The sequence below is a fragment of the Denticeps clupeoides genome, chromosome 12 (assembly GCF_900700375.1).
Source record: "Denticeps clupeoides chromosome 12, fDenClu1.1, whole genome shotgun sequence".
Taxonomy (NCBI): Eukaryota; Metazoa; Chordata; class Actinopteri; order Clupeiformes; family Denticipitidae; genus Denticeps; species Denticeps clupeoides.
This window is the reverse complement of record NC_041718.1, coordinates 2690290-2714962: the sequence shown is the minus strand read 5'-3', so window position 1 is coordinate 2714962 and position 24673 is coordinate 2690290. Positions and strand designations below refer to the sequence as shown.

At 41.5% G+C, this 24673-nt stretch overlaps 1 protein-coding gene across 2 annotated transcripts in view; it reads right to left on the bottom strand.

Annotated features, from left to right (window-relative positions):
* cacna2d2a (calcium channel, voltage-dependent, alpha 2/delta subunit 2a) overlaps nt 1-24673 on the bottom strand; it is a 177465-nt gene that overhangs the window by 15832 nt on the left and 136960 nt on the right. For both annotated transcript variants that reach the window (XM_028997468.1, XM_028997469.1), the window contains exons 9-20: nt 19264-19314; nt 16322-16421; nt 12675-12836; nt 9005-9115; nt 8671-8749; nt 5666-5715; nt 2034-2123; nt 1399-1464; nt 1024-1098; nt 872-946; nt 655-726; nt 360-431 (exon numbers count right to left, since the gene is read on the bottom strand). In XM_028997468.1, coding sequence (XP_028853301.1) covers nt 360-431; nt 655-726; nt 872-946; nt 1024-1098; nt 1399-1464; nt 2034-2123; nt 5666-5715; nt 8671-8749; nt 9005-9115; nt 12675-12836; nt 16322-16421; nt 19264-19314 — 1003 coding nt within the window. The remainder of the gene's footprint in view (nt 1-359; nt 432-654; nt 727-871; nt 947-1023; nt 1099-1398; nt 1465-2033; nt 2124-5665; nt 5716-8670; nt 8750-9004; nt 9116-12674; nt 12837-16321; nt 16422-19263; nt 19315-24673) is intronic.

Genomic DNA, 24673 nt, shown 5'->3' with positions numbered 1-24673 from the left:
TCTCCTGCTCTGTGGAAGTTTAATGGGCATAAAAGTGTTTTTTTTTTTGGAACCACTTCACAAAGCAATTTTTGTGTGATAAATGTGAGATTTAATGCGAGATGATGTGCTTCCACACAATTTTCTTTGCACAATTAAATTTGCACATTTTGAGGGTTAATGGAAATGCTGCTAATGTCTCGCCTATAAGTGAATCTGCGTCTTCTTCCACTTTACTAGTCTATTGTCTGAGCAATTTCCTTTGGCCAGAGGAGACGAAAAAAAAACAAAAAAAAAAACAGGACTGATTTATTCCCCATGAGAATAAGATGTTGAGACAGCAAGCTGTTATCATCGTAACCCCCGTCCCAATGACGTGCCTCGTCTCTGGACTTAATCAGCGTCTTTATTTTCTTCTGTCCGGCGCGACCATCAATCATCTGGCGACGTATCTGGGGGAAATGGTGACCGAGAAAAAGGGAGAAACAGTTGAAGATACAGCCAGAGAAAGGGAGAAGCCAGTCATGGTCAGACAAAAAAATGGGACATATGACACAATAACAAAAGTGTAAAAAAGTTGTGAGAATTGCTACTCTTATGGATATACTTATTAAATGTATGACATTATTATTATGATTATATTGTTTATATGTAAAGAATATACTATGCTTGTACCTCTTCTTTGTTGCCATCCTCCAGTTCTGCATCTAAGAAGTCCAGTGTTACAGTCTCCCTGAAACCTATGATCTAGAAAAAAAAAAGAAAAAAAAAGAACAGATCATCTGGGCATGAAGACATGAGATTAAATAATTGAAAAAATCTGAAAAAGATTTTCAGAGAAAGGCCAATGTTTTTTCTCTTTAAGATGCACACATTTACTATCCTTTCTTACCTTCGGTTGTAGGTTTGGGTGTAACAGCACATATCCGTTGGGATCTAGAGCAAACGTGTATCCGTTTGCCCCGAGCTGCGAAGGGCATGAGAAGATCAGCAGGGCTGCATAGTGTCTGATAATTAATATGATTATTTATAAAAGACACCCACCTTGTATCTCGGCGTAAGCTGTTTAATTTCATTTAGAGTGACATCCACACCCATCACGCCGAGAATGACTTGATTCTTTCAGGGAAAGAATCAGATTTGTGGCGGATCAACACTAGGGGTCACTGTTTAGCTGACATGACACAAGCTGCATGTTCTTTCATGTTCTCAAAGTCATAAAAGCCAAACACTCAAACACTACTGTAACAACACTGATAATGTTTGCAGACAATTAATTCACAAGTATTGACTTAAACAACTGAAAGATTGTGTGATGCTGTTAATTTTTTAAAGCTTAATACAAGAAATATACCAGATTAAAATCAAGTAGGTAATGCAACACGCATATCACTAATGTCTGTGCTCAGAACAACATACCTGTGGTCCGCCATCTTCTGTGAGGTTAAAGACAGGAATGGTCCCAGTGATGACCAAACCCAAACCCTAAAGAAAGCATTTCTTTTAACAAAGCTACATTTCAATAAGACAGTGTATATGTCATAGAGTAGTTTAACAGAAACAGAACATTGTAGAAAAGGGTGACGAATGACATCCCTCTCATCACAGACCTCTCACTGCACATTTCAAGGTGATGAGATAAGGAAAGTGTGTCTGCCAGCAATACCATGCAAATACAGCTATTGTTAAGCATTTTATATATGGTGCTGTTAATTATATATATAATATAGTAGTGGGACTCTTGGAGACTTCGGGTTTTAAAATATGGCTTTGAAAATTTGACAAGTGGACAGCACTTGTAACACCAACACCTCTTGCAAGCCCATCACTCAAACTACTTTTATTTTACAGTGAAGCTGCTGAGGGAAAAAAATGACTTGTCTACCTGTGATGTGATTACCCTGAAACCTTTAAAATCAATTGAAAAAGGTCTTCAGTAGGAAACTGGTAACCTAATATCAGTGAAATGTGATTATGGACACAATGTGTTTATGTGATATGAACAAACAAACAAACTAAAACTGTCCATTTACTGTCTGATTTACAGGCCTCACCAGCGCATCCTGGTAGACGTTGGTCCACTGAACCTTCTTGGCTGGATTTCCTGCCAAAGCCATAGGCCGACCCAAGACATCCAGATATTCCTGAAATATGCAGGATAGATGAAATCAAGACATCTGAGCCTGACTAATTAAGAGAGGAAAATACACACAAAGGCACCAGTGACAGTTCATTAAAAAATGTACAGACCATCCATCCATCAACTAGCTGAAGTCAGGTATTCAAGGTTGGGTGGAATGTGTCTCAGGAATATTTGGAACAAATCTGCACTAACACACTTAACACACACACACACACATTTTCCAAAATATCATACAAAATAAAAAATAAAATCCCTGTCAGCGCCGCCAGCTCCGGCATTTCACCCCATGTGGAGCTGCCAGGCTACTCTAAACCGCGGAGGCAGTGATATACTGAAGCGTTTGCTCCTCTGTAGCCGTAAAGCAAGCGACCCTGACAAGCCATCATCATAAAGCATCAACTTAAAAAGGCTGCCTGGGAGGTCGGTAAACCTGCCGTGAAAGTCCACTCAGGGCCAATGGCCGTCGCTATAAAGGAGCCATTAAAAGATATTATGAGTGTCAAGGAGCTACAGGAGTCTGAACACTCCCAAGGTGTTTAGAGAAAAGGGATAGGAAGAAACGAAATTCTCACAGGCACTCTTAACAGGACCAGCAAGAAAGTGAATGGCATGTCTTTAACTAAATTAGATATTAATTTACAGACTCACTCAGCGTATAGACTCTATTACGGCTACACGGAATTAGTACATGAAACAAAGTTTTTATAACATTTCTGAATTACCTGAATATCAGATTTATTGGTATTTATTCATGTTACATGTTAATTGGTTAACATTTGTTCATTTGTCTGTTCCTCTTTCAGCATATTACAGTGAACAGATAGATTGACGAACAGTTAATAAAACATGCGTGCAACTCAGCACCACGAAACAGGTTCGTTTTTTATGTGATCATCTGCTAGGTGTGAACTTACTACAACTACTAACTTCTTGAAATGTTGGGATGGTCATTACACCTTGGTCAACTTTACCTCTACTCTATTATTGAAAATCCTTGTTGTGGAAACTTCTACAATGCAACAGGTTTCTTAAAATAAGCTAAAATCAGTCCCCCCTGTCAGTTTTACAGAAAACCCCAATCCCAGTATACTGGAATTAACCAATAAACCAGACAATAAAATAACCAGACAATAAAACAGTTTCATATCTATTGGCATATCTAGAGAGCAGATTATTCCAGTGTTGCTTCACTTAAAAAGAGCACCAAGCAACACAAAAATCAATACCCCCCCCCCAACAATACTTTCACCAGCTGTTATCATAAAGGAGTGGCATATAATGAAGCCTAAATGAATGGTAACAGCTCATGCAATCAATGGCGACAGCACAAACCACCTCGGATTTTCATAACGGAGCGCACAAAAGTGGCACTGGAGGTGACGGCTGGCATGTCGGGCAGGTGACGTTGAGAGGTAATAGTTAGTGACAGGGCGTAATGCGCTGCTTGGTGCACAGGTGTGCCTGGCTGCCGCCGCCATGGAGGGGGCCAGCGTGCCACACCTGCCCCTGCACAGCCATTAGAGGAGAGTGGCAGGTCCCGGAATAAAAAAATTACGCTCCGGGCTAATAGAACACCTGACAGTCTGTTCAGGGGAGGATGATCAGCACTGCCCGGGGGTGAGACGCAGAGTTCTCTCAGCCCCCACATTACAAGCACCTTCAAACAGGAAAACGAGCTGATAGTACAGGTTTATCACATGTAAAATACCTCTAGATAACACATGGTGGAGTGGGTGGGGTAGGGTCATGTAACTGGATTGCACTTTGTAAAGCCTCTACCCTAAGACCTGTCCACCTGAAGGGTGAGCTTAGGGTCACCGAGACACACGAACCCATGACCACGACCCCTGATCCCTCAACGGGAAACCTACAAAATACTTCTCATCAGATAATAACTAAAAACATAACATTGACCTTAATTGGATGGCCTATATTAAATATATATAAACCCAAAATAACACTTCTTAAGATTGCCAATATGAACAAAACTAAAAAAGGTTGGCACAGTATTAACTTTCCCTTTGTGAGCTGCTGGGGTGGAAAGTGACTAAGTTTTACTTTGTGTCTGGGTCCTCCAGTCGGTTCTATGCAACAGACAGGCTGACAGTGGTGCATGTGGGATCAAGAAAGAAGACTACGAGACTGAAAAGAACAATGGACTAGTCCCCCCCTGACTGTACAAAAATAGATATATTTTTTGTTGGTAACTATCGCACCAGTCGCCTCGATTTTTGAAGACAAGAGATTTGCTGCTTCCTCCAATCCTCTCGATCCTTTTGCCCATTTGGTGAGCAGAAAAAAAAGAGGCGGTGTCAGGTATGGCTACAATTAAGGACTGTTGTTCCAGTCAAGATAATTGGGCGAGACCACGTTAAAAAGGTTTGCTTGTGTCTGACACAGTGGAACGAGCCGAGATTCCATGTGCTGCTAACTTGAACTTCAGTTCAGTGTGCAGTGAGGCAACAAATTTCAGAGTTGATGACCAGCCAATAGTGGGTCGTGGCCTGGTCGGGAGGGGTGAATCGGTGGTCGTTCATCATGTACACTGTACGATGCACGACCATGCAAAACTAAAAGCAAACCGTGCATGCCCTGCAGAGAACCTTGACATCACTCATTTGCATGCTTCCAGCTATTGGCTGTTTAGCTGGGGGGAGGGAGAGCTACTGTAGTAAATCTTGTCCATATTCAGTTAGTGGGCAATGCATTTTTTTTCTTTCTCAACCACTAAAAATTTGATTTGAGGGGGCACTGCCCCCCCTTGCCCCAGTATGGCGCCGCCCCCATTAAGGGGATCCAAGACTCACGAAGGGAAATTCGTGTTCTTCTTGCCAGCACCCTGTGTTGTTATAGGGAATAGGGTTTCTCTGCATGTTTTACCAGAGTTTCCTCCACTACACATCGACCCAAACCCGTTACAACCTGAAGCCACAAACGCCGGAAAACCCCGGGCATCCTAATATGCGTGGATTTCTAAACTCCCGGTAAGACGATAATGTAGTGACATGCACATCATGAAACTCCGATGCGGAGTGGTGCTGTGCTCAGATCAGGGTGCCACAGTCACTACCAGCGCTACACGCTACATAAAGTATTTTCATGCTGCCACCAGGAATGCACCAAGCAACGTCATTATTTTATAATCAAAAATATTCTTCACTGCATCAATGCAGAATCGTCCACATCAACTATATGCAAACAGAATGCTTAAGAAGTAGGCTATAGAAAAGCATGATAGCTGTAAAAAACCCTTTAGACATTATCCATTGTAAATGGTATAAATTGAAAACTGGTTGAAAATTAAGCAGATGGAAGAATTAGGATCAAAGCCTTGTGTGACTCCAAAAGTGATTCATTCGCTATACATAGACAGTCCCATCTTTATTACTCATTACTTTATTACTTTTGAATTCATGCTTTTGAAATCTTAAAGGGTTAAATTGCTTCAAGTGAGCAAAAGCATACATGCAATGGAACCAACACACGCCATTCATCTTTCTATTCTGACAACATACATTCATGCAACGTTCAGTGTGGACAAACCTGTGTATTGATTCTGATGGCGCCGATGGATGGGATTTCGAAGTAGTATCCTATAAACACAGGAAACAAAAAAAAAAAACTGGGGTCAGGCCATTTTAAGAGGATATCATTGACAGATTTGGACCAGTTCTGGATTAAGCACTGCAGGCTGTGTTTTATTGTCAGCATCACCTGGATTTCCTGTCATTACGCAGCAGAAAAGGATAATCTGATGAATAATAAATCATAAGAGCAGCATAGTGCTTCTAGCACCTTGTCACCAGGGGAGTCTGTGAGGTCTGCGGAAGTTGCTTGTTCATTAATTAAGCATCAATTTCCCACACGATTCCCCACCCTCGACTCGTTTGGCCTTGTGCAGCTTGTGTGTGATGCCAGGTCCTGATCAGATGTTGCTGTAAATGTGAGAGTGTGTGTTGTGGGTGTGCAGGAGGATATATTTTATTACTACACACTGGCGCATATGTAGCAAAAACATTCTCCCACATACACATAAGCACACACACACACACACACACACACACACACACACACACACACACACACACGCATTTGATCTGTTTTCCTACAAGTAACATATCATCCAGGGCACTAACTGAACACTTATGCCTGACTGGTTGTGGGCTGGTCAGCTGGCAGGCTGGCTGCAAGCTGGCTGAGTTCTGATTGGCTGGCTTGATATGGCCTGGCCAGCAGAGCAGCTGGGTGCAGAGTGGCCGCTTCGAAGGTGGCTGCATGCCACAGGCTTCTGGTCGGCTTTGCCCTGCCTGCATGTAGGGCAGAGGGAGAAGGGTGTGTGTGTGTGTGTGTGTGTGTCACCATTCCATCACCTACTCCTTAACTTATTCAACTCACTTTCCACAAAAGTGAACTGATTGTCATTGTGAAGCACAGCACATGGTGACTCTGCTTTTAACCATCCATCAACCATCTTGGTGAGCAGTGGGCAGCCATGACAGGCGCCCGGGGAGCAGTGTGTGAGGGTGGTGCTTTGCTCAGTAGCACCTCAGTGGCACCTTGGCGGATCGGGATTCGAACCTGCAACCTTCTGATTATGGGAACGCTTCCTTAACCTCTAGGCCACCACTGCCACCAGGTGCAACCACAGAAACCACAGGGAGAAGCTCCTCTAGTAGACAGATGCTGGTCAGAGACCTGACCCGGTGGAGTGCAGAGAAATATGAACTGATGAAAAAACATTAAAATCCACGGCCAAAGGTGGGAAATAACATCCTTGCATCTGTTCATCGTCCCATGTCCTGCACCTCATTGGCTTGTAGGGTGTTGGCAACTTGAGATATGTAGGATGCTTGACACACATCTCTGATCAACTGCTTATTTAACTCGGTTCACCAAATTGAGCTTAAAATCATAAATAATGAATCAAAAACACTCATGAAACCTTCACTTGTGGACACAGGGGACAGACAATAGACAACACAAAGAGACACAAGGCATCTTATACACAAGCCAAAAACAGGCAAATGCATTCTGGGTCACGAGGCCAGGAGTACTGACCCCAATTAAGTGAAGTGAAGTGAGTGTTACTGGAGTGGCCACCACGTGTAGACATGACATGGTCAGTCACAGTGGATGGACATTAAAACACGATTGTTGGGAATCTGCTATCGTGGGCCGGTGATGGAGGAACTTCAGCATTATTCTTTAACATGAGAGACGGGGAGACCCAGCCCGGGCGCTTTATCTCGTCCTCTGCTGCTTGTCAGCTAAGCTTTCGCTTCTTCATGTGTCTGTCTGTGTGCCCAGAAGCCTTTGCATCATCACTAGGGGGACACACTTCAACAAAAAGACAACCTCTCAACAAGACTACATGTAAGCAAGCGTGCATCTGGGAGTATCTCCAGTCCGAGGTTGTGTGTGTTTACCAGCTGAGGCGCCAGCCTGTCTGCCAGGGGACAAATCGCTTTTAATGTGCGTTCGTGCTGAGGCCGCCGGGGGACGGCTTTGTTGGTATGTCAGGGGGTCCTCTGCTCGCCTGTGATACAGACCAGGACAATGGCGAACCAGGAGCGAGAGATCAGCCCCAACGAGAGCGGAGAGGAGGGGGAGGAATAAAGATGCGGCCGCCTTTCATTCGCCGCTGTCTGTCTCCTTTGCCAAAGCGGCCGCTGCGCAGGCGAAGACGGCGGTTCAGAGCCGTAATCCTGCTGCTTTGGCTGAGGCGGAAGGATGTCATGGTTATCACCAGAAAGCCAGTTTCCTCCTGCTAATTAATTAAGGAACTTGTATGAAGGCCCTCTTGAGCGCCCGGCATGGCTCACAATGAACCCATCCGCGGCTCACTGTGTGTGGGGCTGGTTCGCTAGTGTCAAAGGTCAAAGGCATCCTAGCTAAAAACAAGAAGGTATTTTTAAAAAAAGATTTTAACAAGGGAAGAGCCTGATATATGATATAAACCATTACATATAAATATTCAAGATTGTGTTTTTATGTCTTATCTCTTTATTTCTGTTAATCCCATTGAAATTCCCCAAGCAACAGTGCATGTTTCACCCCTTCCATTCAATTCGCCTCGCAAATACCCGTAGAGAAACGGCTGATTTGTTTTCCGCTGGTGCAGCAGGGCAGTCTGGGATTGAATTGCTGTAGATTTTCGGGATCAGCACAGTTCAGAGTCCTGACCGCCCTGATTAAAGAACGCTGGCGAGAGTACGTGCGGAATCGCAGTTTGAATCTCAACCGGTCCAAACATTCGTAGCTGGCCAAACACAGCTTGGGCCCTGTGCTGGTCGGTAGATTAATGGGATGCCAAGGACATCTGCAGACGAAGCGAGTGGAGCAGCATGATCCTCTGAGCAGTGTTAGCAGTAAACGGCTTTCTGGCTGGTCCTGGCTGTGGTTCTTAGGAAAAGAGGAAATCCGGCAACAGCCACGGAGGGCACATGCATCACTTGTTTTTAATGCAGAGGCAGTAACATTTTTCTGATTGATGAATTTATGAATATGTGTATTACCTATTTCAGTGACACCTGTCACTGAAAAATTACCTTTGTTGGCGCAGGCAATCCACTGCAGAGGGGTGACATCATAATTGTGTTGGCCAACAGAGAATGTGAAGACTCGAACCTGGAGGCAGAGACAGGACACCACAGCGATCAGCACCACAGACACCTCCTCTTCCTGAGACTCTAGATACGTCAGCATGATGACCTAGGGTGTGCCTAAAGAGTTCATATGGATACTATGGATGCTAACTGTCCTACAGAAGTGGCTTTGTAAACCAGAATTGTTTTTTGAAAGTTAAGAATTATTTAGAATTGATCTACAAAGATTAGTTCTTTGTATGTGTGTGTTGTGTTATGATTGTTATGCAAAACTCACAGTTTTATTGGGCCAGTTGTACTTTTCAAAAATGTCTTGCGCCCTGTCTTCTCCCCCGTCTGTGAACATCATGATCATCTTATTACAGTTTGCTCTGGGTGCACTGGTCTCCTGTAAAGATGATAAAGGCAGCGATGTAGTGAGGTAAAATGAGTTAAAAAAAAAAAAAAAGTGGGATAAAAGCATTTTTGAAGGTCCAGTTCTTTGGAAGGTTGTAATTGAATTTTGGTCAGAGAAATGATTGTGTTGCCTACAGAAAAAAAGAAACCAAGTTCTGCAGATTTTAAAGGTCCCCTGCAGTGGCTTGAAATGGCGATAGGTGTTAAGAGTGTTTTGGTCATTCTGCTTCACTGTTCAGAGAGCGGCCTTATGTCGTCATAAGGTGAAAGGTCACCTCCCTTTTTCCACCCTGAGAATTTCCCACCCCTCCCCTAAAACATTATCTCCACTGACCGTCATGGCTTCCAAATGTGTGAAGATGTAAAAATGAGCACAAATGTATGTTTTAGTTCCGTCATGTGAAACTCTGAAGAACCAGTGGGTTGATTTCATTTAAAACGGCAACACGACTTCCTGTCTGCACCAAACATTGTGAAGACGTAATTTCCGCGAATGGCCCCTCAACTTCCATAGGCTGCTCTCCTCCTCGTCCCGCCTCTCTCCTCCTCATTTGCATTTAAAGCTACAGACACCAAAATGGTGCGTCCTGGGAGACTCCAGATACATTATTAGGAGAGCGATATAAAAGAAATAAAAGCAAAAAAATAATCATGTAAGGGGACCTTTAACTATGCCACAAACACTGATTTGACTGCTGATCACGTGCTGATCTGTAACCGGTAGCTGGCTGTTGCTCATCCAGCATGACATTATCAAAAAATGCCAGCGAACTCTCTGCTTCATGCCATTCTACATTCCTCATTGGGCCAAAGTAGCATCCCAGCATCCCTTGCAAGGGCAGCTGTCACTGTCACATGGCGTGGGCACCACACTGGCCTGTTAAGATTCTAATAAAGATAGATAATATTGTGACAATTAGGCGGCTGTCTTTATGGCAGAGGCGGCAGCCAGTGGTTAAGATGAGCTCTTTAGTGGACAGGGGGGCGCGGCAGGCAGACGGTGGCTTGGCTCTCTGCCGCGGCAGGAATATCAATTCATCTGAGTGTCTGCAGCCATGGATCCTCCCAGTGCCACTCATCAATCAGCACATCAAAGCCCATTAGAGCTCCCAGCACTTCCTAACACACTTCCACACACACACACACACACTGGCAGTCACACTTGCAGCACAGTGACAATATCCATATGCATGAACAAACACACACACACACACATAGTTTTGTTGAAGAATTCGCTTACTTTCTGGCAGCCCACCTAACACGTACACACATCATACTATTTTACACCTTTTTTCTCTCATTTCACCTTTTTTACTATACACGGCCAACGAGATGTCATCTTCCACACTGCTGTCTGAGACCTTGTCCTTATGTATCCATTGACGGCACTAAAGTCCTGTCCACTAAAGTCCTGTCCATTAACAGACTCAGGGCACTATTTACATGCGAGGCATAGGCCTTATTCGATAGTGTACGGTCAAAGGCTTCCTCTGGATTTACATAAATAAGTAGATAAATCAGGGCAAACAAATGCTTGGTACTTATGTTGAAGGAGAGAAATGATTATAAAAAAAATGCATTTGACCTTACACTAGCAAACAAGCTCCATGCTCAGCTTATAGAACAGTACCCTCAGTGTCACTAATGCCATCTCTGTTCATTTCTGCTCCTGTGCATTCTTATCTACAGGAGCCACAGTGCAGGAAGAAAATTGAAGAACGTGACAGTCTTCCGATTTTACACATATCTGACATGTTTGACCTTTTAATTTTCAACAATTATTCTTTTATTTGTTCATTCTTGAACACGACTGGAATGGAGGACCTCTCAAACTACGCATGAATACCTGTTACGGTATTACTTCCAAGACCTCGCTTCGGAGAGTTTCAACGTCTTAACTTGCAGACACTGTGCTCATCTGAGGCTCCACCTCAGTCCTATCTTCTAAAAAAAAGTGTCTAGTTCAAATACAACCTTCTTTAATAACATGCCATTTACAAAGAGATAAGCTGCCAAATGAATTATGTCCACTCAGTGCTTCAGACAACAGCCAAGATGAGATGCAACGTAAGTAAATGTCACTGCATTTCATCAATGTCACACAAATTACAGCTGTTACTATAGCAACGGCAGCTTGCATTGTAAGCATTATTAATCCTCTCTCCTTCTCGAAGAAAAAAATGCTTATAGCACGATCAGATGCCATCACCAGAGCACAGTGTGACCACACTATAGAAGTATAGACTATAGATACTAATTTATTAATACTAAATACTAAATTACTATACTAGATGATTAGGGATATAAAGCAAAAGGTAACAGACAAAACCAGTTATAAATTGAGAGGGTTATCCTTATTCATTATTCAGGTATTAAAGACCTATAAAGACACAAGACCTATAGATTTTATTTCACACCCAAGGTGATTTATTACACATTAGTCATGAGGTGTTTGGAAACGGGTCCCCAAAAAGCACAGGGGAGTATAAAGTACTGGGGAGGAGGAAGACACGGGGTCTGGATCTGTGCAGATTAACACCGATACCAAACCACGGCACATTCCCATGTTAGTGATGGCCTCAGGTGGCCGTAGTCTGCCTGGGCCAGGACTCCACCAAAAAGCATATTCAGTTTCAGAATATTATAGGTGTCAGTATTTATTAAAATTCTGTAGTTATATTTTTCCCAATGTTGATAATCTCATTAAATTTCAGCCATGGAGTCATTTGTTCACCAATAACCTGGGAGTATAATGTTCGTCTTATCTTATGTCATTTTTCATTACGTCTCACTAGATCAAAAAAAAAAAAAAAAAAAAGTGAAGTGATTGTCACATGTGATACACAGCAGCACAGCACACGGTGCACACAGTGAAATTTGTCCTCTGCATTTAACCCATCACCCTGAGTGAGCAGTGGGCAGCCATGACCGGCGCCCGGGGAGCAGTGTGTGGGGACGGTGCTTTGCTCAGTGGCACCTCAGTGGTACCTTGGCGGATCGGGATTCGAACCGGCAACCTTCTGATTACGGGGCCGCTTCCTTAACTGCTAGGCCACCACTGCCCTTATGATCAGCACTTATGTTATGATCTGATCCATTAAAATATTTTCAGGGTGTGCTTGGATTTGTGTGTGATGATCTAAAGATTTCATGTAAAATGGGCACAAAATATGAAAGCACAGAAACATAAAAAATTCCATAACGTTTCAGAAGTGTATAGAGCCTTGTGCTTATGTGTGTCCTGCATTGTTGTGTGGAAGACATCTATTTATTCCAGATTTAACCCTACAGGAATTTTCACCCAACTGCAGCTGATCATTTAGTCCCCTGCCACGACCCAATTCTGGAATGAAATATCTCCACCCAAGATTGCCAGCCAGTCCAGTTTGTGAAGGCCCTTGGCCAGAGATGGTGCAGACAATACATTCTGCTTTTGACAGGACTGTGCCAGGGCCATGTGTTCCAGTCTACTTCACTCAAAGAACAAAACATTTTGCACTGCATCTGATCCATCAGAAGCACGTAGAAGAGACAGCTGGGTGTGAACTTACATTGAGGAGCTGCTCGAAGGCAAACTGGAAGCCTGACTTGTAATCTGTTGTTCCTTTAGCCTGCATCTGCATTACGGACTTCTTGAAAATCTTCTTGTTCCGGATATTGGCTTGGACCAGTGTTTTAAAGCAAGGCACCACTGCATCTGCCTTTTCGTTAAACTGAAAATAAAAAAAGAAATGATATTAATTATATGATTCATTATATTAACACTAAGACTCTTAGTATTAATATAATTATATAATCACATACATTCAACAATTACACTGCCACAGTAGGCCAAAAAACTGAAAGACTGAACATCTTAAATAGCTAAAATGATCTTCTGTGTTCATCTAATTCTATATAGCTAGTATGTGCCACTATCCCTGATTGACCATAATGATTCTATAGCATGTTTTGTCATTTTTGAAAGATCCTGATGTCTTCATGTCTTAAATGTTAGAATGTTTTAACAACCAATTCCTATTCATCCATGTTTGTGCTTGTAACCATTGATCTTCACTGTTAGAAAAAGGATCCAACGAAACAATATTTTCATTGTACAAGTTGGCTGTGATTTTTCTTTTTTCTTTAATACTAAATGTTTATATAATACATACAAAACTATTAAAAAGTCAAGGGACCAATACAATCCAAGTAAAAATGTTTGACAAACAGCAGAAAATTAGTTACAAAAGATTTTTGTAACTAATTTAAACATACAAATGTATTCATGACTACAGTGGATTGCAGTGCTATTGCAGAGCTGGAGAACAGTGAATAGAGATCAGAAGACCTTGTCTCTTTAATGCTTCTGAGAACACATTAAAAGACATGAAAATCGCTCACCATTGCAGGTAAGAAGACAGATCACATTAGCACCCAGAAGCACATTTCAGAGTAAAGTCTCTCTTAGTCACCTGCTCTCATCTGTATGTTCAATTTGACCTGTGCCAAGAACCAAAATGAGTCTGTGGTTTGCCGGAGACCTGAATTTACCCTGGTGTGAGTAACATCAAAACTGATAGAATCTCAACTTTTTTCCCTTTTTTTTTACGTTTTGCAATGCGGGGGAGTTGGAACCCTGTCAGCATTAATCCTCAGTTATTTTGTTCACACACACACACACACACACACACACCTGCCTGTGAGGTGTGACTAGAGACTGATGCAAGGTCTTTGCAATGCTGGCACCACTGTGTGTATGTGTCAGTGTGTGTTTGTGCGTGTAAGAGCAGCTGTGAGCTCCTCGGCGCTACGCTGCCAGTAGACCTTGTTGATTGCAACGTTCTGTTTAAAGAACAGGTGCAAACAAAATGCCAGTGCGAACGAATGAATAATGTGCCAGAAAAATGCTGTGAGCAGCAACGCAACTGTCAGTGCGTAAGCGACTGCCGAGTGTGTATTCTGTTATGGTGTTGGAGAAATGGTGTATGTATGTATGCATGTGTGTGTGTCTGTATGTGAGAGAGGGAGATTTTTATGATTAAAGCTGGTGTGGCATGTAATGCCACGCACTAAATGATATTTTATCTTTAAGGTCACCTTTCAAATCGCTTGACATTTTGAACAGGTGACCAGGTCAGCAGCCAGTCAGGATATTAACGGTGGCATTTTTAACATTCTGCATTTACAGAGGTGATGAAGACAAATCTATATGGAGATACCAGTACACTGCAAACATGCATAAATAATCAGTATGGGCCCAGAATCTGGATCTACCCTTGGTTCCAAAAAAATACATGATACAACAAAAACATTAGAGGTGTAATGTGACATCATGTAATGATGTAATAGTAATAGTGTAAATGATGTGTAGAAGCCTAGTAAGTCAGCAACAAATCATTTGAGTCTTTCTGGGAGAATAACGTGACTCTTTAGACAAATATTTAAAGCCAGTCAGATACATTTGTTTGAAGTACTATGTTTTCTTTCAATGGATTTTTTGTTAAAGAAACATATAATTTACATTTTTTAAATCCAAGGGTGGACACAGTCTTCTGTCCAGTAGAGAATCATAAAATGTCATTTTAAGTGGTGGAAATGTCATTACACGAATTTCCTCAAATGAAACCATTGGCTGATGCATGATAAGCCAGTGGATCTGAAATGTCCTTTTTCGATTGGTTGATTGCCGGGGGGAGCAGCGTATGTGTAAATCTGCATGTGTTTTACTCTCACCTGTGAAAACCTGAATTGTGCCTGGGGATCATTTTGTTTTAAGAAGAGGAAAGCGTTCTCTCCCAGATTACTGTGCTCATTTTATGCTCTTAGAGGCAGGATTTTGAGAAATACGCTCACTAAAAGCAGCGGATTAACAGGGATTACCGACGTGGGCCTGGAAACCCACCCCCCTTGTCTGTGGGCGTGTGTTTGTGAGGGTTTTTCTGTGTGTGTGTGTGGGTGGGTGTGTACATGGTTAGAATCAGAGAGAGGCAGTAGCAGGGAGCACAAGAGAGTCAGTGACAAAAAAAAAATATAAGACAACAAGAACATTTTCCTAAACTCATCACACAATCACTAAAGCGTACACATATAATTGGTGGTAGTAGCCTAGCTACTAACTACTATTTATATAATTGGTGGTAGTAGTCTAGCTACTAACACACTCGCCTATGAACCAGAAGACCCAGGTTCAAATCCCACTTACTACCATTGTGTCCCTGAGCAGGACACTTAACCCTAAATTGCTCCAGGGGGGACTGTCCCTGTAACTACTGATTGTAAGTCGCTCTGGAAAAGGGCGTCTGATAAATGCTCTAAATGTAATGTAAATGTATAATTATCTTTAAGAGTATGAGTTTTATTAAAAAAAAACTGTTCATGAGCTTTATTTAACTTTAATTTACTATATATATATATATATATATATATATATATATATATATATATATATATATATTTTTTTTTTTTCTGTGTGTGCATGTGTGTGTGTTAGTGTTAGACTCGATTGAAATACTTTTTAAACAAGTGGGTTTTCAAATGTTTCTTAATTTGAACTCTATCTCTTGTAAATACCTTATAAATACAACTTTGTACATAGTGGGGACAAAAGTGTCATTTGATCCCCACTAAACTGCAAATAAGTCACATAGATACAAAGGGTCAAATACTCAATGTGTTCACATCACATCACTCAATATTTGATGAGTGAAAGTATGGTGACAGTCTAATTAGTTGAGTAATTCATACTATTTCATACAACTGAAACACAGTTTCATCATCACTTTTTCACACTTTTCCTCTGCTTGTTTTTTCAGGTTTCTTACCACTTCCTGTAGCCCGGCGTGCTGCTGGAGGTGACACCGAGTAATTCTGGATGTTGTGAAGTGCTTTTGACTGAAGCTGCTCTCGTGACACACTCAGTCACGCTCCTGCTCTCTGCTCAGAACCACTTGATTACATTTGATTGGGCTTGACTCCGTTCACAGATATTCGTAGCGGTTTTAACAAACATTTGCCTCCGGCTGGCCCATACTACTGCGACATTTCACACGTGAACCCAGCAGAAGGATATAGTCAGTGTGGCAGCTACGTGTTGTTACAGAGCTGACATGAGACCTCCTGCCTCAACCAGATGTATTCGGGGCCACTAGAGTCACCACAATTAGTGTGCAATCATTAATGTGTGTGTGTGTGTGTGTGTGTGAGCGACAAGACTCACCCGTGCCACATTCACATAGTCATCGTCAGAGAGGGTGTCCAACATCTCTATCACTGACATTTTCATGAGCTTCAGCGTCAGTCCACTCACACTGCCGCTCCTGTAAAACAGCAGATACCGCAGCAGGCCTCAGCAGCAGAACCACAGTGTATTCAGTGTATCTATGAGGTTAAATATTTTTGCAAATATTTTTTGATTGTCAAAGTGATTTGTAGGTTAATTGGGGAGAATTTGACGTCATGACTGGAAAATGCTGTCAAAATAGGAAGTAATGGACTTTCACATAGAGATGATTTGTAACTCAATATCTATAGAAACCGAATGAAAATGGCTGGTGTCTTCCTCTTGTAAGTCTCTTTGGATAAAAGCATCTGCTAAGTAAAGTAAAGTAAAGTAAAGACTGCTGGTTGCCATTTCAGAAAAAGTCAGCATTTGCAACTGAATGTTCAAAAAATCCCATGTCCGATGAGGAATGTGAAGACAGATTTCAGTAAAAGTGTGAAGGATGAATGAATGTGTATGTCTGTGATTCGGAGCTACACCCTAATACGATTATGAAATCCTGAATGAAATTACATGTTTTTACATTTTACATTTATCTTGTATGTTGATCATGAAATACATTTAAATCTAAATTCTGATTTTATTAAAGGAAACTGATCAATTTGATAATGTTAGAATAATGCTGAACAAATCAATAAAAATTGTATAAATTGTATAATAATGCTTTTACTTAGGAAGGCTTCAGTCCAGTCCACAGCACAGGCTCTCAAATAATTGAGTAATGTTTGGTAAGACTGATGTGATCATCTTATCAGCAGCAGTCCACTGATTCCAATGTTCGCTTGTACCCATTTCTACATACACTGTTTTATTCCTTTTTGTGTATAATGCTAGTATGTCCACTGTTGGAGTTTATATGGCTTCGGAATTTGGGAAGTTTTTGGGTCAATGAGCCAATGATAATTAGATCAGGTCTGGAAAGTCTTGATTCTTTGAAACATAGAAACAATGCAAAGCATACATACATTTAAATATTTCATTTGATTTTTACACACATTTTATTAATAGATATTTTTAGGCAACATATGACTCTTAAGATTGGATACTATAGTGGTACCACCATCCAAACTAGAAAATCAGCTTTATGTGGCATTATTCCTGAACACAGACACTGAAAACCAAGTGCTGGTTTTAATAAATTAGCCAGATTCTACTCATTTTTGATGCGCAGTGAAAAAAACAATCATAAATTCACCCAGTTCATTTGCGCATTATGATATTCTGCCTTAGTCATTCCCTTTGCACAACATGGACAAGGACTTCCCAATCTAGGTCTGACTTAATTCCACCCTTAAGTCATGTATAGATTCAATTTGAGACAAGCTGATGAGAAAAAAATGCTGAATAAACCTGACCTTGAAGAAACTGAGCCATGTTCTCACAGGCTTATCACAAACTGAACAGTGTTTTTCGAACCAAACTTAAAATGGAGCAAAGAGCAAACAAAAATTCATTATATACATGGAGCTCACTTGGAGCCCCCTGGGGATCCAAATAACATGCGTGAGACTGATGTCCTTCCATAGTTGGATAAGATCTTGGTGGAACTAGGGGCTCCGAGCAGCCTTAGGGGCCTCTGAGCTGCCTAAAGATGTTTTTTACACTGTGGCTCTTGAACCACCATCTTCACAGGCTTGTCTGCAATTGACACAAATTCTATTGAAGCTAAAATTTTTACTCTGGATCAGTTCAGAGACTGTCAACAACTTGTAAAAAATACCATATCATCTGTTGAATTAGGTATGTGAAGTGAAAGTGAAGTGATACACTGCAACACAGCACATGGTGACAACAAAATGTGTCCTCTGCTTTTAAAACATCACCCTTAGTGAGAAGTGGGCAGCCATGACAGGCACCTGGGGAGCAGTGTGTGGGGACGGTGCTTTGCTCAGTGTCACCTCAGTGGTACCTTGGCTTTCGAACTGGAAACCTTCTGATTATGGGGCCACTTCCTTAACCTCTAGGCCACCACCCCATGTCTCAACCATTACAGGTAAACTCTGTAACCCTTCTAAAACAAAACTTTAACTTTAATTTCAGTTAAATTGAATAAACAGCCCCAACAAATATATTTGATGGTAACTCCCTATGAATATGCTGTAAAATGACATTATTCTCATTGCTTTTTAATAATGTGTTTGAGATTAGACCTTTGTTTAAATCAAGTTATTAAAAAAAACACTAAAGTAACTCAGCCTGAACTCAATTAAAAATTCTTATCGTGGGTAAGGGTGTTTTCTGGTCCAGGTATTTTAAAAAAAGTAATCTTTATTTCTTCCTTAATATTAACACATTTTCAGCAACTAAAACATGACAGTGTTGATTATACAGTTATTTGAAGTGGGGAGACCCGGTTTTTCCCATTTTTATATGGGTGATATGTCAGTTGGCTGTCAACTCCATAATGAAGAGATCACATATATGAACATAAATGTGCTTATATAGTAAAAAGGGTTTGTGGTACACATAATGAGTGTGCATTATAAATTATGTTAATTATTACAAAAACAAGAGAGATTGTAAGCATATTATTTAAAATGTATTTTCCCAGCAAAATCTAAGTATATGTATGATAACGTGTCAATTAATGAGTCCCTTTTGTCTGAATCTAATTTTATCTGATGCCATCTTGCTTAATTTGAAACACTTTTTTCAATAAAGCAGTCTATATTAGCCTAGTCAATCAAGGGAAAAATAAAAACCTTGAGAACAGAATTGCATTACATCTCTAGCAGGGAGGATTATACAGACAAACCAACAGGTGGCAGTAATGTTCTAACCAAGGGCATAAATGTCTTGCCCACGTGTGTGTTACCGTATAGAATAACATCTAAATAATCATGTGGCAGGAATTTGTCTCTTTGTATCAAGATACTCACACGTCTACAATGATGACCATGTCCTTCGGAGAGGACGCCCCTTGGATGTACCTGTGAGGGAGAGAGAAAGAGAATTAGGGACGGTCACTTTCACACTGTGATGATGAATTGCCCGCCCATGGAGCCTGAACTCCCGAGGTCCATCTCAAGGCAAAGACAGCACTTGAGATGCACGGTATCTTAATACCAACAGCATATCTTAGTGGCGGAGACTTAAAATTACGATCATGCAGCATGTGTACTGCTGCAGAGCCATGTGGTTGAGGCTTAGCTCAAATACATTTACTGGAGACTGAGTTAAGTAAAAACATAAGGAAACCCATGGGATGGGATAAGGACATTATCAGACTCACAACGCTGCCAGAACTCATCTCTACACAACTCAGAACTGCAGTCATAATGATCCATTATGATGGTTCTGACCATTTATATATATATATATATAAAACTTTAACATTTATGGCAGTTTGTATATATGAGTTGTTGGTAATAATACCAAATACAGTGAGGCAGCCGCCGATTGTGCAAGTTGACCCGCTTAAATAGATGAGAGAGGTCTGTAATTTTCATCATAGGTACACTTCAACCAAGAGACAGAGAACGTATAGAAAAACCAGCAAATCATACTGTATAAATGTATTGCTTTGGAGTCCATATGATCTTCATACCTGTATAGCTGGACTTAAATCATTAAATCAACATCTGCTGTTCAACAGACACTAGCAGTTACGTGTCACCATGTCACCGAGCCCTATTAAACTGCAAAGAACCTTACATTTTACAAACAGTGAAAGTACAGTGAGGACAAGTTTATTTAGTCCATAAGACACTACTTAAAAAGATGTGTCTTAAATAGCTGTGTCACTGTGTCACTTGCGGTGTATCTTTTTGTGACTGAGTGTTGTTTTGGAGACCTAGCTAAGAAGGTGACAGTGAAGCTAACACCTCAGAACAAATAAACTCACCACATTAGGACCACTGCAGCTCAGAAGGCTAAGCACTAAATGGGAAATAGCTGAAGGTCACCTTGAACACAAGGTGACACAGAACTCCTGGCATGGCTCTGTCTCGAAGTAATACATTTTTCAAATACAGACTTCGCTCTGCCTTTGAGAATTTTTGTGCTTAAGGGCATGGGCATCAGTGCTCAGTTCTGAAATGAAATGTGGTAGCTCCGGGTATGGGGTACCATGTACATGTTTAAGTCCCCTTTTCTGACTCTTTCTGGGCTCTCGGGGTCGATGTGAGATGAAAATTTGAAGGGTGAACTTGTTACTCCTTTGAGTGCAGCTCATATGACTTTTTGATTTCCATAACCCCGAGGCCAATTTCAATCCAATGGTTTTCTTCTGGCCAATTCGACTTTTGCTTCAAGTGAGCGCAGGACAAAAATAGAAAGAAAAAGAAGTAGGGAAGAAAGGAAGGATGCTCTGCTGTACCCTACCCAAGTCCGGTCCATCTCTGTCCTGCTGCTGAATCATCAGGCCCGACAACAATCGCATTAGCCAGCTGCTTGCGCCTCTCTGCGCTACCGCTGCAGATCTGCCCTGAAATACAGGCCAAAAGCCCCAGATCTGCGAGGGGAATAACTGTGTGCGTATGGCCAAAAACTCAGTCAAGAGAATGAGAGATGCATGCTGGGAGAAAAAAGAAGGCTACAAAACGCCACAGCCTGTGTGGCGCTGATAGAGGCTGACGTATAGAGCAGGTCAGAGAGGGTGTATGCACAGCGCTCCAAGTGCAATTAAAAACACATTACAGGCCCCTCGCCCACATCCTCAATCTGAGGGGAGATTGATGAACATCACATCGGAGCCCTAAGAAAGCCTTCACTAAGCATTCTGGGTAAAAAGGCAGGGCAGACAGGAAATGTGTAGCCAGTGTTTTATCATCTGGGCCCAGCGAAGGCGACTGGGCCAGGCCGCTTAGTCTGTTGGCAGAAAGCGTGGCCCCGAGGGGCGGTCCTACAGCTTTTGTGAAGCAGGGCCAACGTGTTCAAATGGAAACCCGCGGGGGATCTCTGCAGACCACGCCAAACCTGCATTGTCAACTTTCACCCCAGCTTTTGAGTCCCTGTTCCAGCTAACCAATCAGTCCAGGGGGCTGGGAAGAGGGTGGGGTCATGCAGCACTGGCTCAGGGCCCCGGCTTGTTAACTGAGCATGCTCAGTTCTGGACGAGAGAGTGGAGGGCATGATGGGAAATGGGCATGTGGGGTGGGGTGGGTGCTGGAGGTACGGGAATCCAATTATTTTTAATAATAGCAGCAGCCACACATCAAAGGTACAGGGGGCCTTCCTCCGTGCTCCCACGACAACTGTAGCATTTGGAATCATCTCTTTGGAGAAGCACATGAAGCATATTGGCATGACTTTTATCAATTTAATTACCACAAATCTTAATTTGAATGGAGGTGGCGGAGGCGCTTTGGGAAGAGAGGTGGCATTAGAGGCGGGCGGCAAGTCCGGCTGCCGTGACAACGCTCCCGCCTTCCTCTTTCCCTCAGATTTGATCAGAGATGAGAGACAAGGGTTCCCAGACAAGAGCCAAACAGGTGCCATGCAATAACAATTCCCGTTTTTATGGAATGTATTTATTTATTCATTTATTGTTTGTTTGTTTGTACATTATGTATATTTAAATTCTAAATAGACAAAATGCGGTGGGCAATACAGTGCCAGAGTCTGATGTCATGAAGCCTTCCAAACTTGACACCAGAAAAACCAGGAAGAATCACTGAGAATCAAATAAATGTCATGATATGTTTGTTGCTTTTATCTGAGGTGGATGAGAGAAGCCAAGAGTGTGAAATGCTGTCATCACTGCTCTGAAGAGTCTCAAATAGGAAACGCATGTTTTACTTCTAAGGCTGGGATGTAACAGAACAAATGTGATGATGATGCTGTTGTAGTTTTTTTATGGTCTGGTTTAATTTTAGTTTTAATTTAGTCTTTAGTCATCCAGTTGTCATTTTAGTCTTTATTAGTCTTAGTTACATCCATACTCATTTTAGTCTAGTCAAATTTCAGTTGACTAAATGTATGAGCATTTTAGTCATAATTTATTAAGAATTATCCATTACTATTTTAGTCTAGATTTAATCAATGCGAACTGAGTCTAGTTTAGTTAATGAAAATTGAAGTTTAGTATTGCAATTCTACTTAATACAGTCAGTATAGTACAAGTAAACAACATACTTTATAGACTCAAGAACACTCTACATCCATTCCAGACGTGGAAGATGCTCAGATTATTTTCAAGTTTTTCGACCACACATTCTGTTTTCTTTTCCACTTTGTTGTAAAGAAAGTGCGTCCGAAGATCGCTTCATCATTTTCTCCCAGCCATCGGCTAAACCATCATAAGTATCATGAAATCGTATTAATGCTGCAATTGCGGAAGTGACGTCATCTGTGCAACCAGATGGGAGATACAGGAAACAGAAACTGTCATATAATAACGCAATTAAATGAGAGGAAAAAATGTTTCAATGAAAATGAAGAGACATTTTTTAAACCATATTTTGTCTCGTTTTTATTCTTCAACATTATTATATGATATTTTTCACTATAGTTATCATCAAATGCCCATCATTTACGTCTCCTGTTCATCGCATGAAAAATGTTCCATTTCTTCATAAATTTCGTTAATGAAAACAACACTAGATGCTGCACAGTTTAAAAAAAACTGTATTCTCAATTGCTTTGTATAACCCTGGTCATTTCATAATTTGTGGTCTTCAGTTTTGTTCTATAATGTAAATGAGTTGATGTGCTGAAACATATGTCTGGCAGCATAAGCAGTACAGATATACTATAAATTGCATGTAAAAACCTCCCACATCCTCTCTTTTAACCTCTCTAGTAATGTGAAGTACAATTTTATAAGTACCAAATTTGTGATGGAAGCACTGTACCACTAAACGTTTGCCAGCACATCTCTATTTATATTGATATAACTGGACATGAATGTCTCACTAAGTTCCTCTGAGCCTTACTATAGGCTCAAAAAAAAACTAAAAAAAAAAGTGATATGGGTGGATATATGAGTGATATGGCCCTTTAAGCATGCAGACAGCATGATGAAGGAACACCCTTGACTGACCTTCGTTCAGAAGTTGACTACTGCCCTCATTGCAGTGGAATGTTGCCCTGTGGTCGCACACGGCTTTGATAGCCTTTCATGTCTATTAGCCGCGCTCCGAGGTGCCTATAGAACCCTTCCCTCCATACAGGCTGGATGGTTCCAGATGTGTTGTTTCTGCATGGATTCCACCCAGTAATTAACTCTCAGCCAAGGCCCAGTGACGCCATTCCTTCCCTGTCATTACCCAGCATCCCCTGTGCCAGAGCCAGGTGACGAGCAGATGGGCCAGGCTGGTGCCGAGCCGAGCCACCCGTGCCACAGAACATGAACAAAAACACAGAAGGCAGACCCACAAATACACACAATACACACCACACTCTGACACGTATACACTCGAAGTAGGCAAATACAAAGTCACACACACAAATACATCCAGGCTGGACTGTCCTTCTATAACATGGAGCACCTGTTATGTATGTAAAAAACTGTCCCTGATGATGGAATGAATCTGAACGAATGTCTCTCTTGACCTAGCAGTGGGTATCAAATACCAATGTCAATGTCAATTTTAGACTTTAAGACTTAATACATGGACATTTCTTAGTCAAATATACAAAAAACATAGTCCGAGATTATTGAATAAAAGAGACAGAGAACAACACTTGGAACTGTTAACCAGTGGATCAATGTTCTCTAATCAGCATTTCATTAGAAATCCAAGCAGCAGCATTCTGAAGAAACTGCAGGCCTGACACAGATCACTGATAATTGACTGATTTCAATGTAAAATGAGTTGCAATAATCTTTAAGGTTTGAAATAAAGCACAATAGCTACTTTCAAACTTCACACCAAGTATCCTGGGAGTGGCTCTGGTGGCCACCACCCTGTGTAGTGACAGAGTGGGTAAACATGTTAAACAGGCCTATGCTACTTCAGTGCTGGTCCAAGTAATTGTGGCACTTGGAGAGACACACATTCCCTGAGGTGGCACTCTTTGTGAAACGTTTGAGAGGCACTGTTCTAAAATCTTGACATCGAGATTTCGACTCCTCGGCGGTCTGCTGGAGTTCCTACAGATCTGAAGGGTTCTAGAGGAGTAGGGTGGGGATACACTACAGTAGAACTAGCATTTAGTGTGATGGCGCACATTTCTACCAAATACACACAGACACAAGCAGCAGTACAAAGGCAGTAGCATTTCTTAATTTTTTTAAAAAAAGGTCAAATACAGATTGGTGACTTTGTGTTTGAGGTTCGGTTAGGTCTGGTGTTTCAAGGCACATCGCTACAGATTAGGCCTCAACTTGGTACGAATAAACAGATA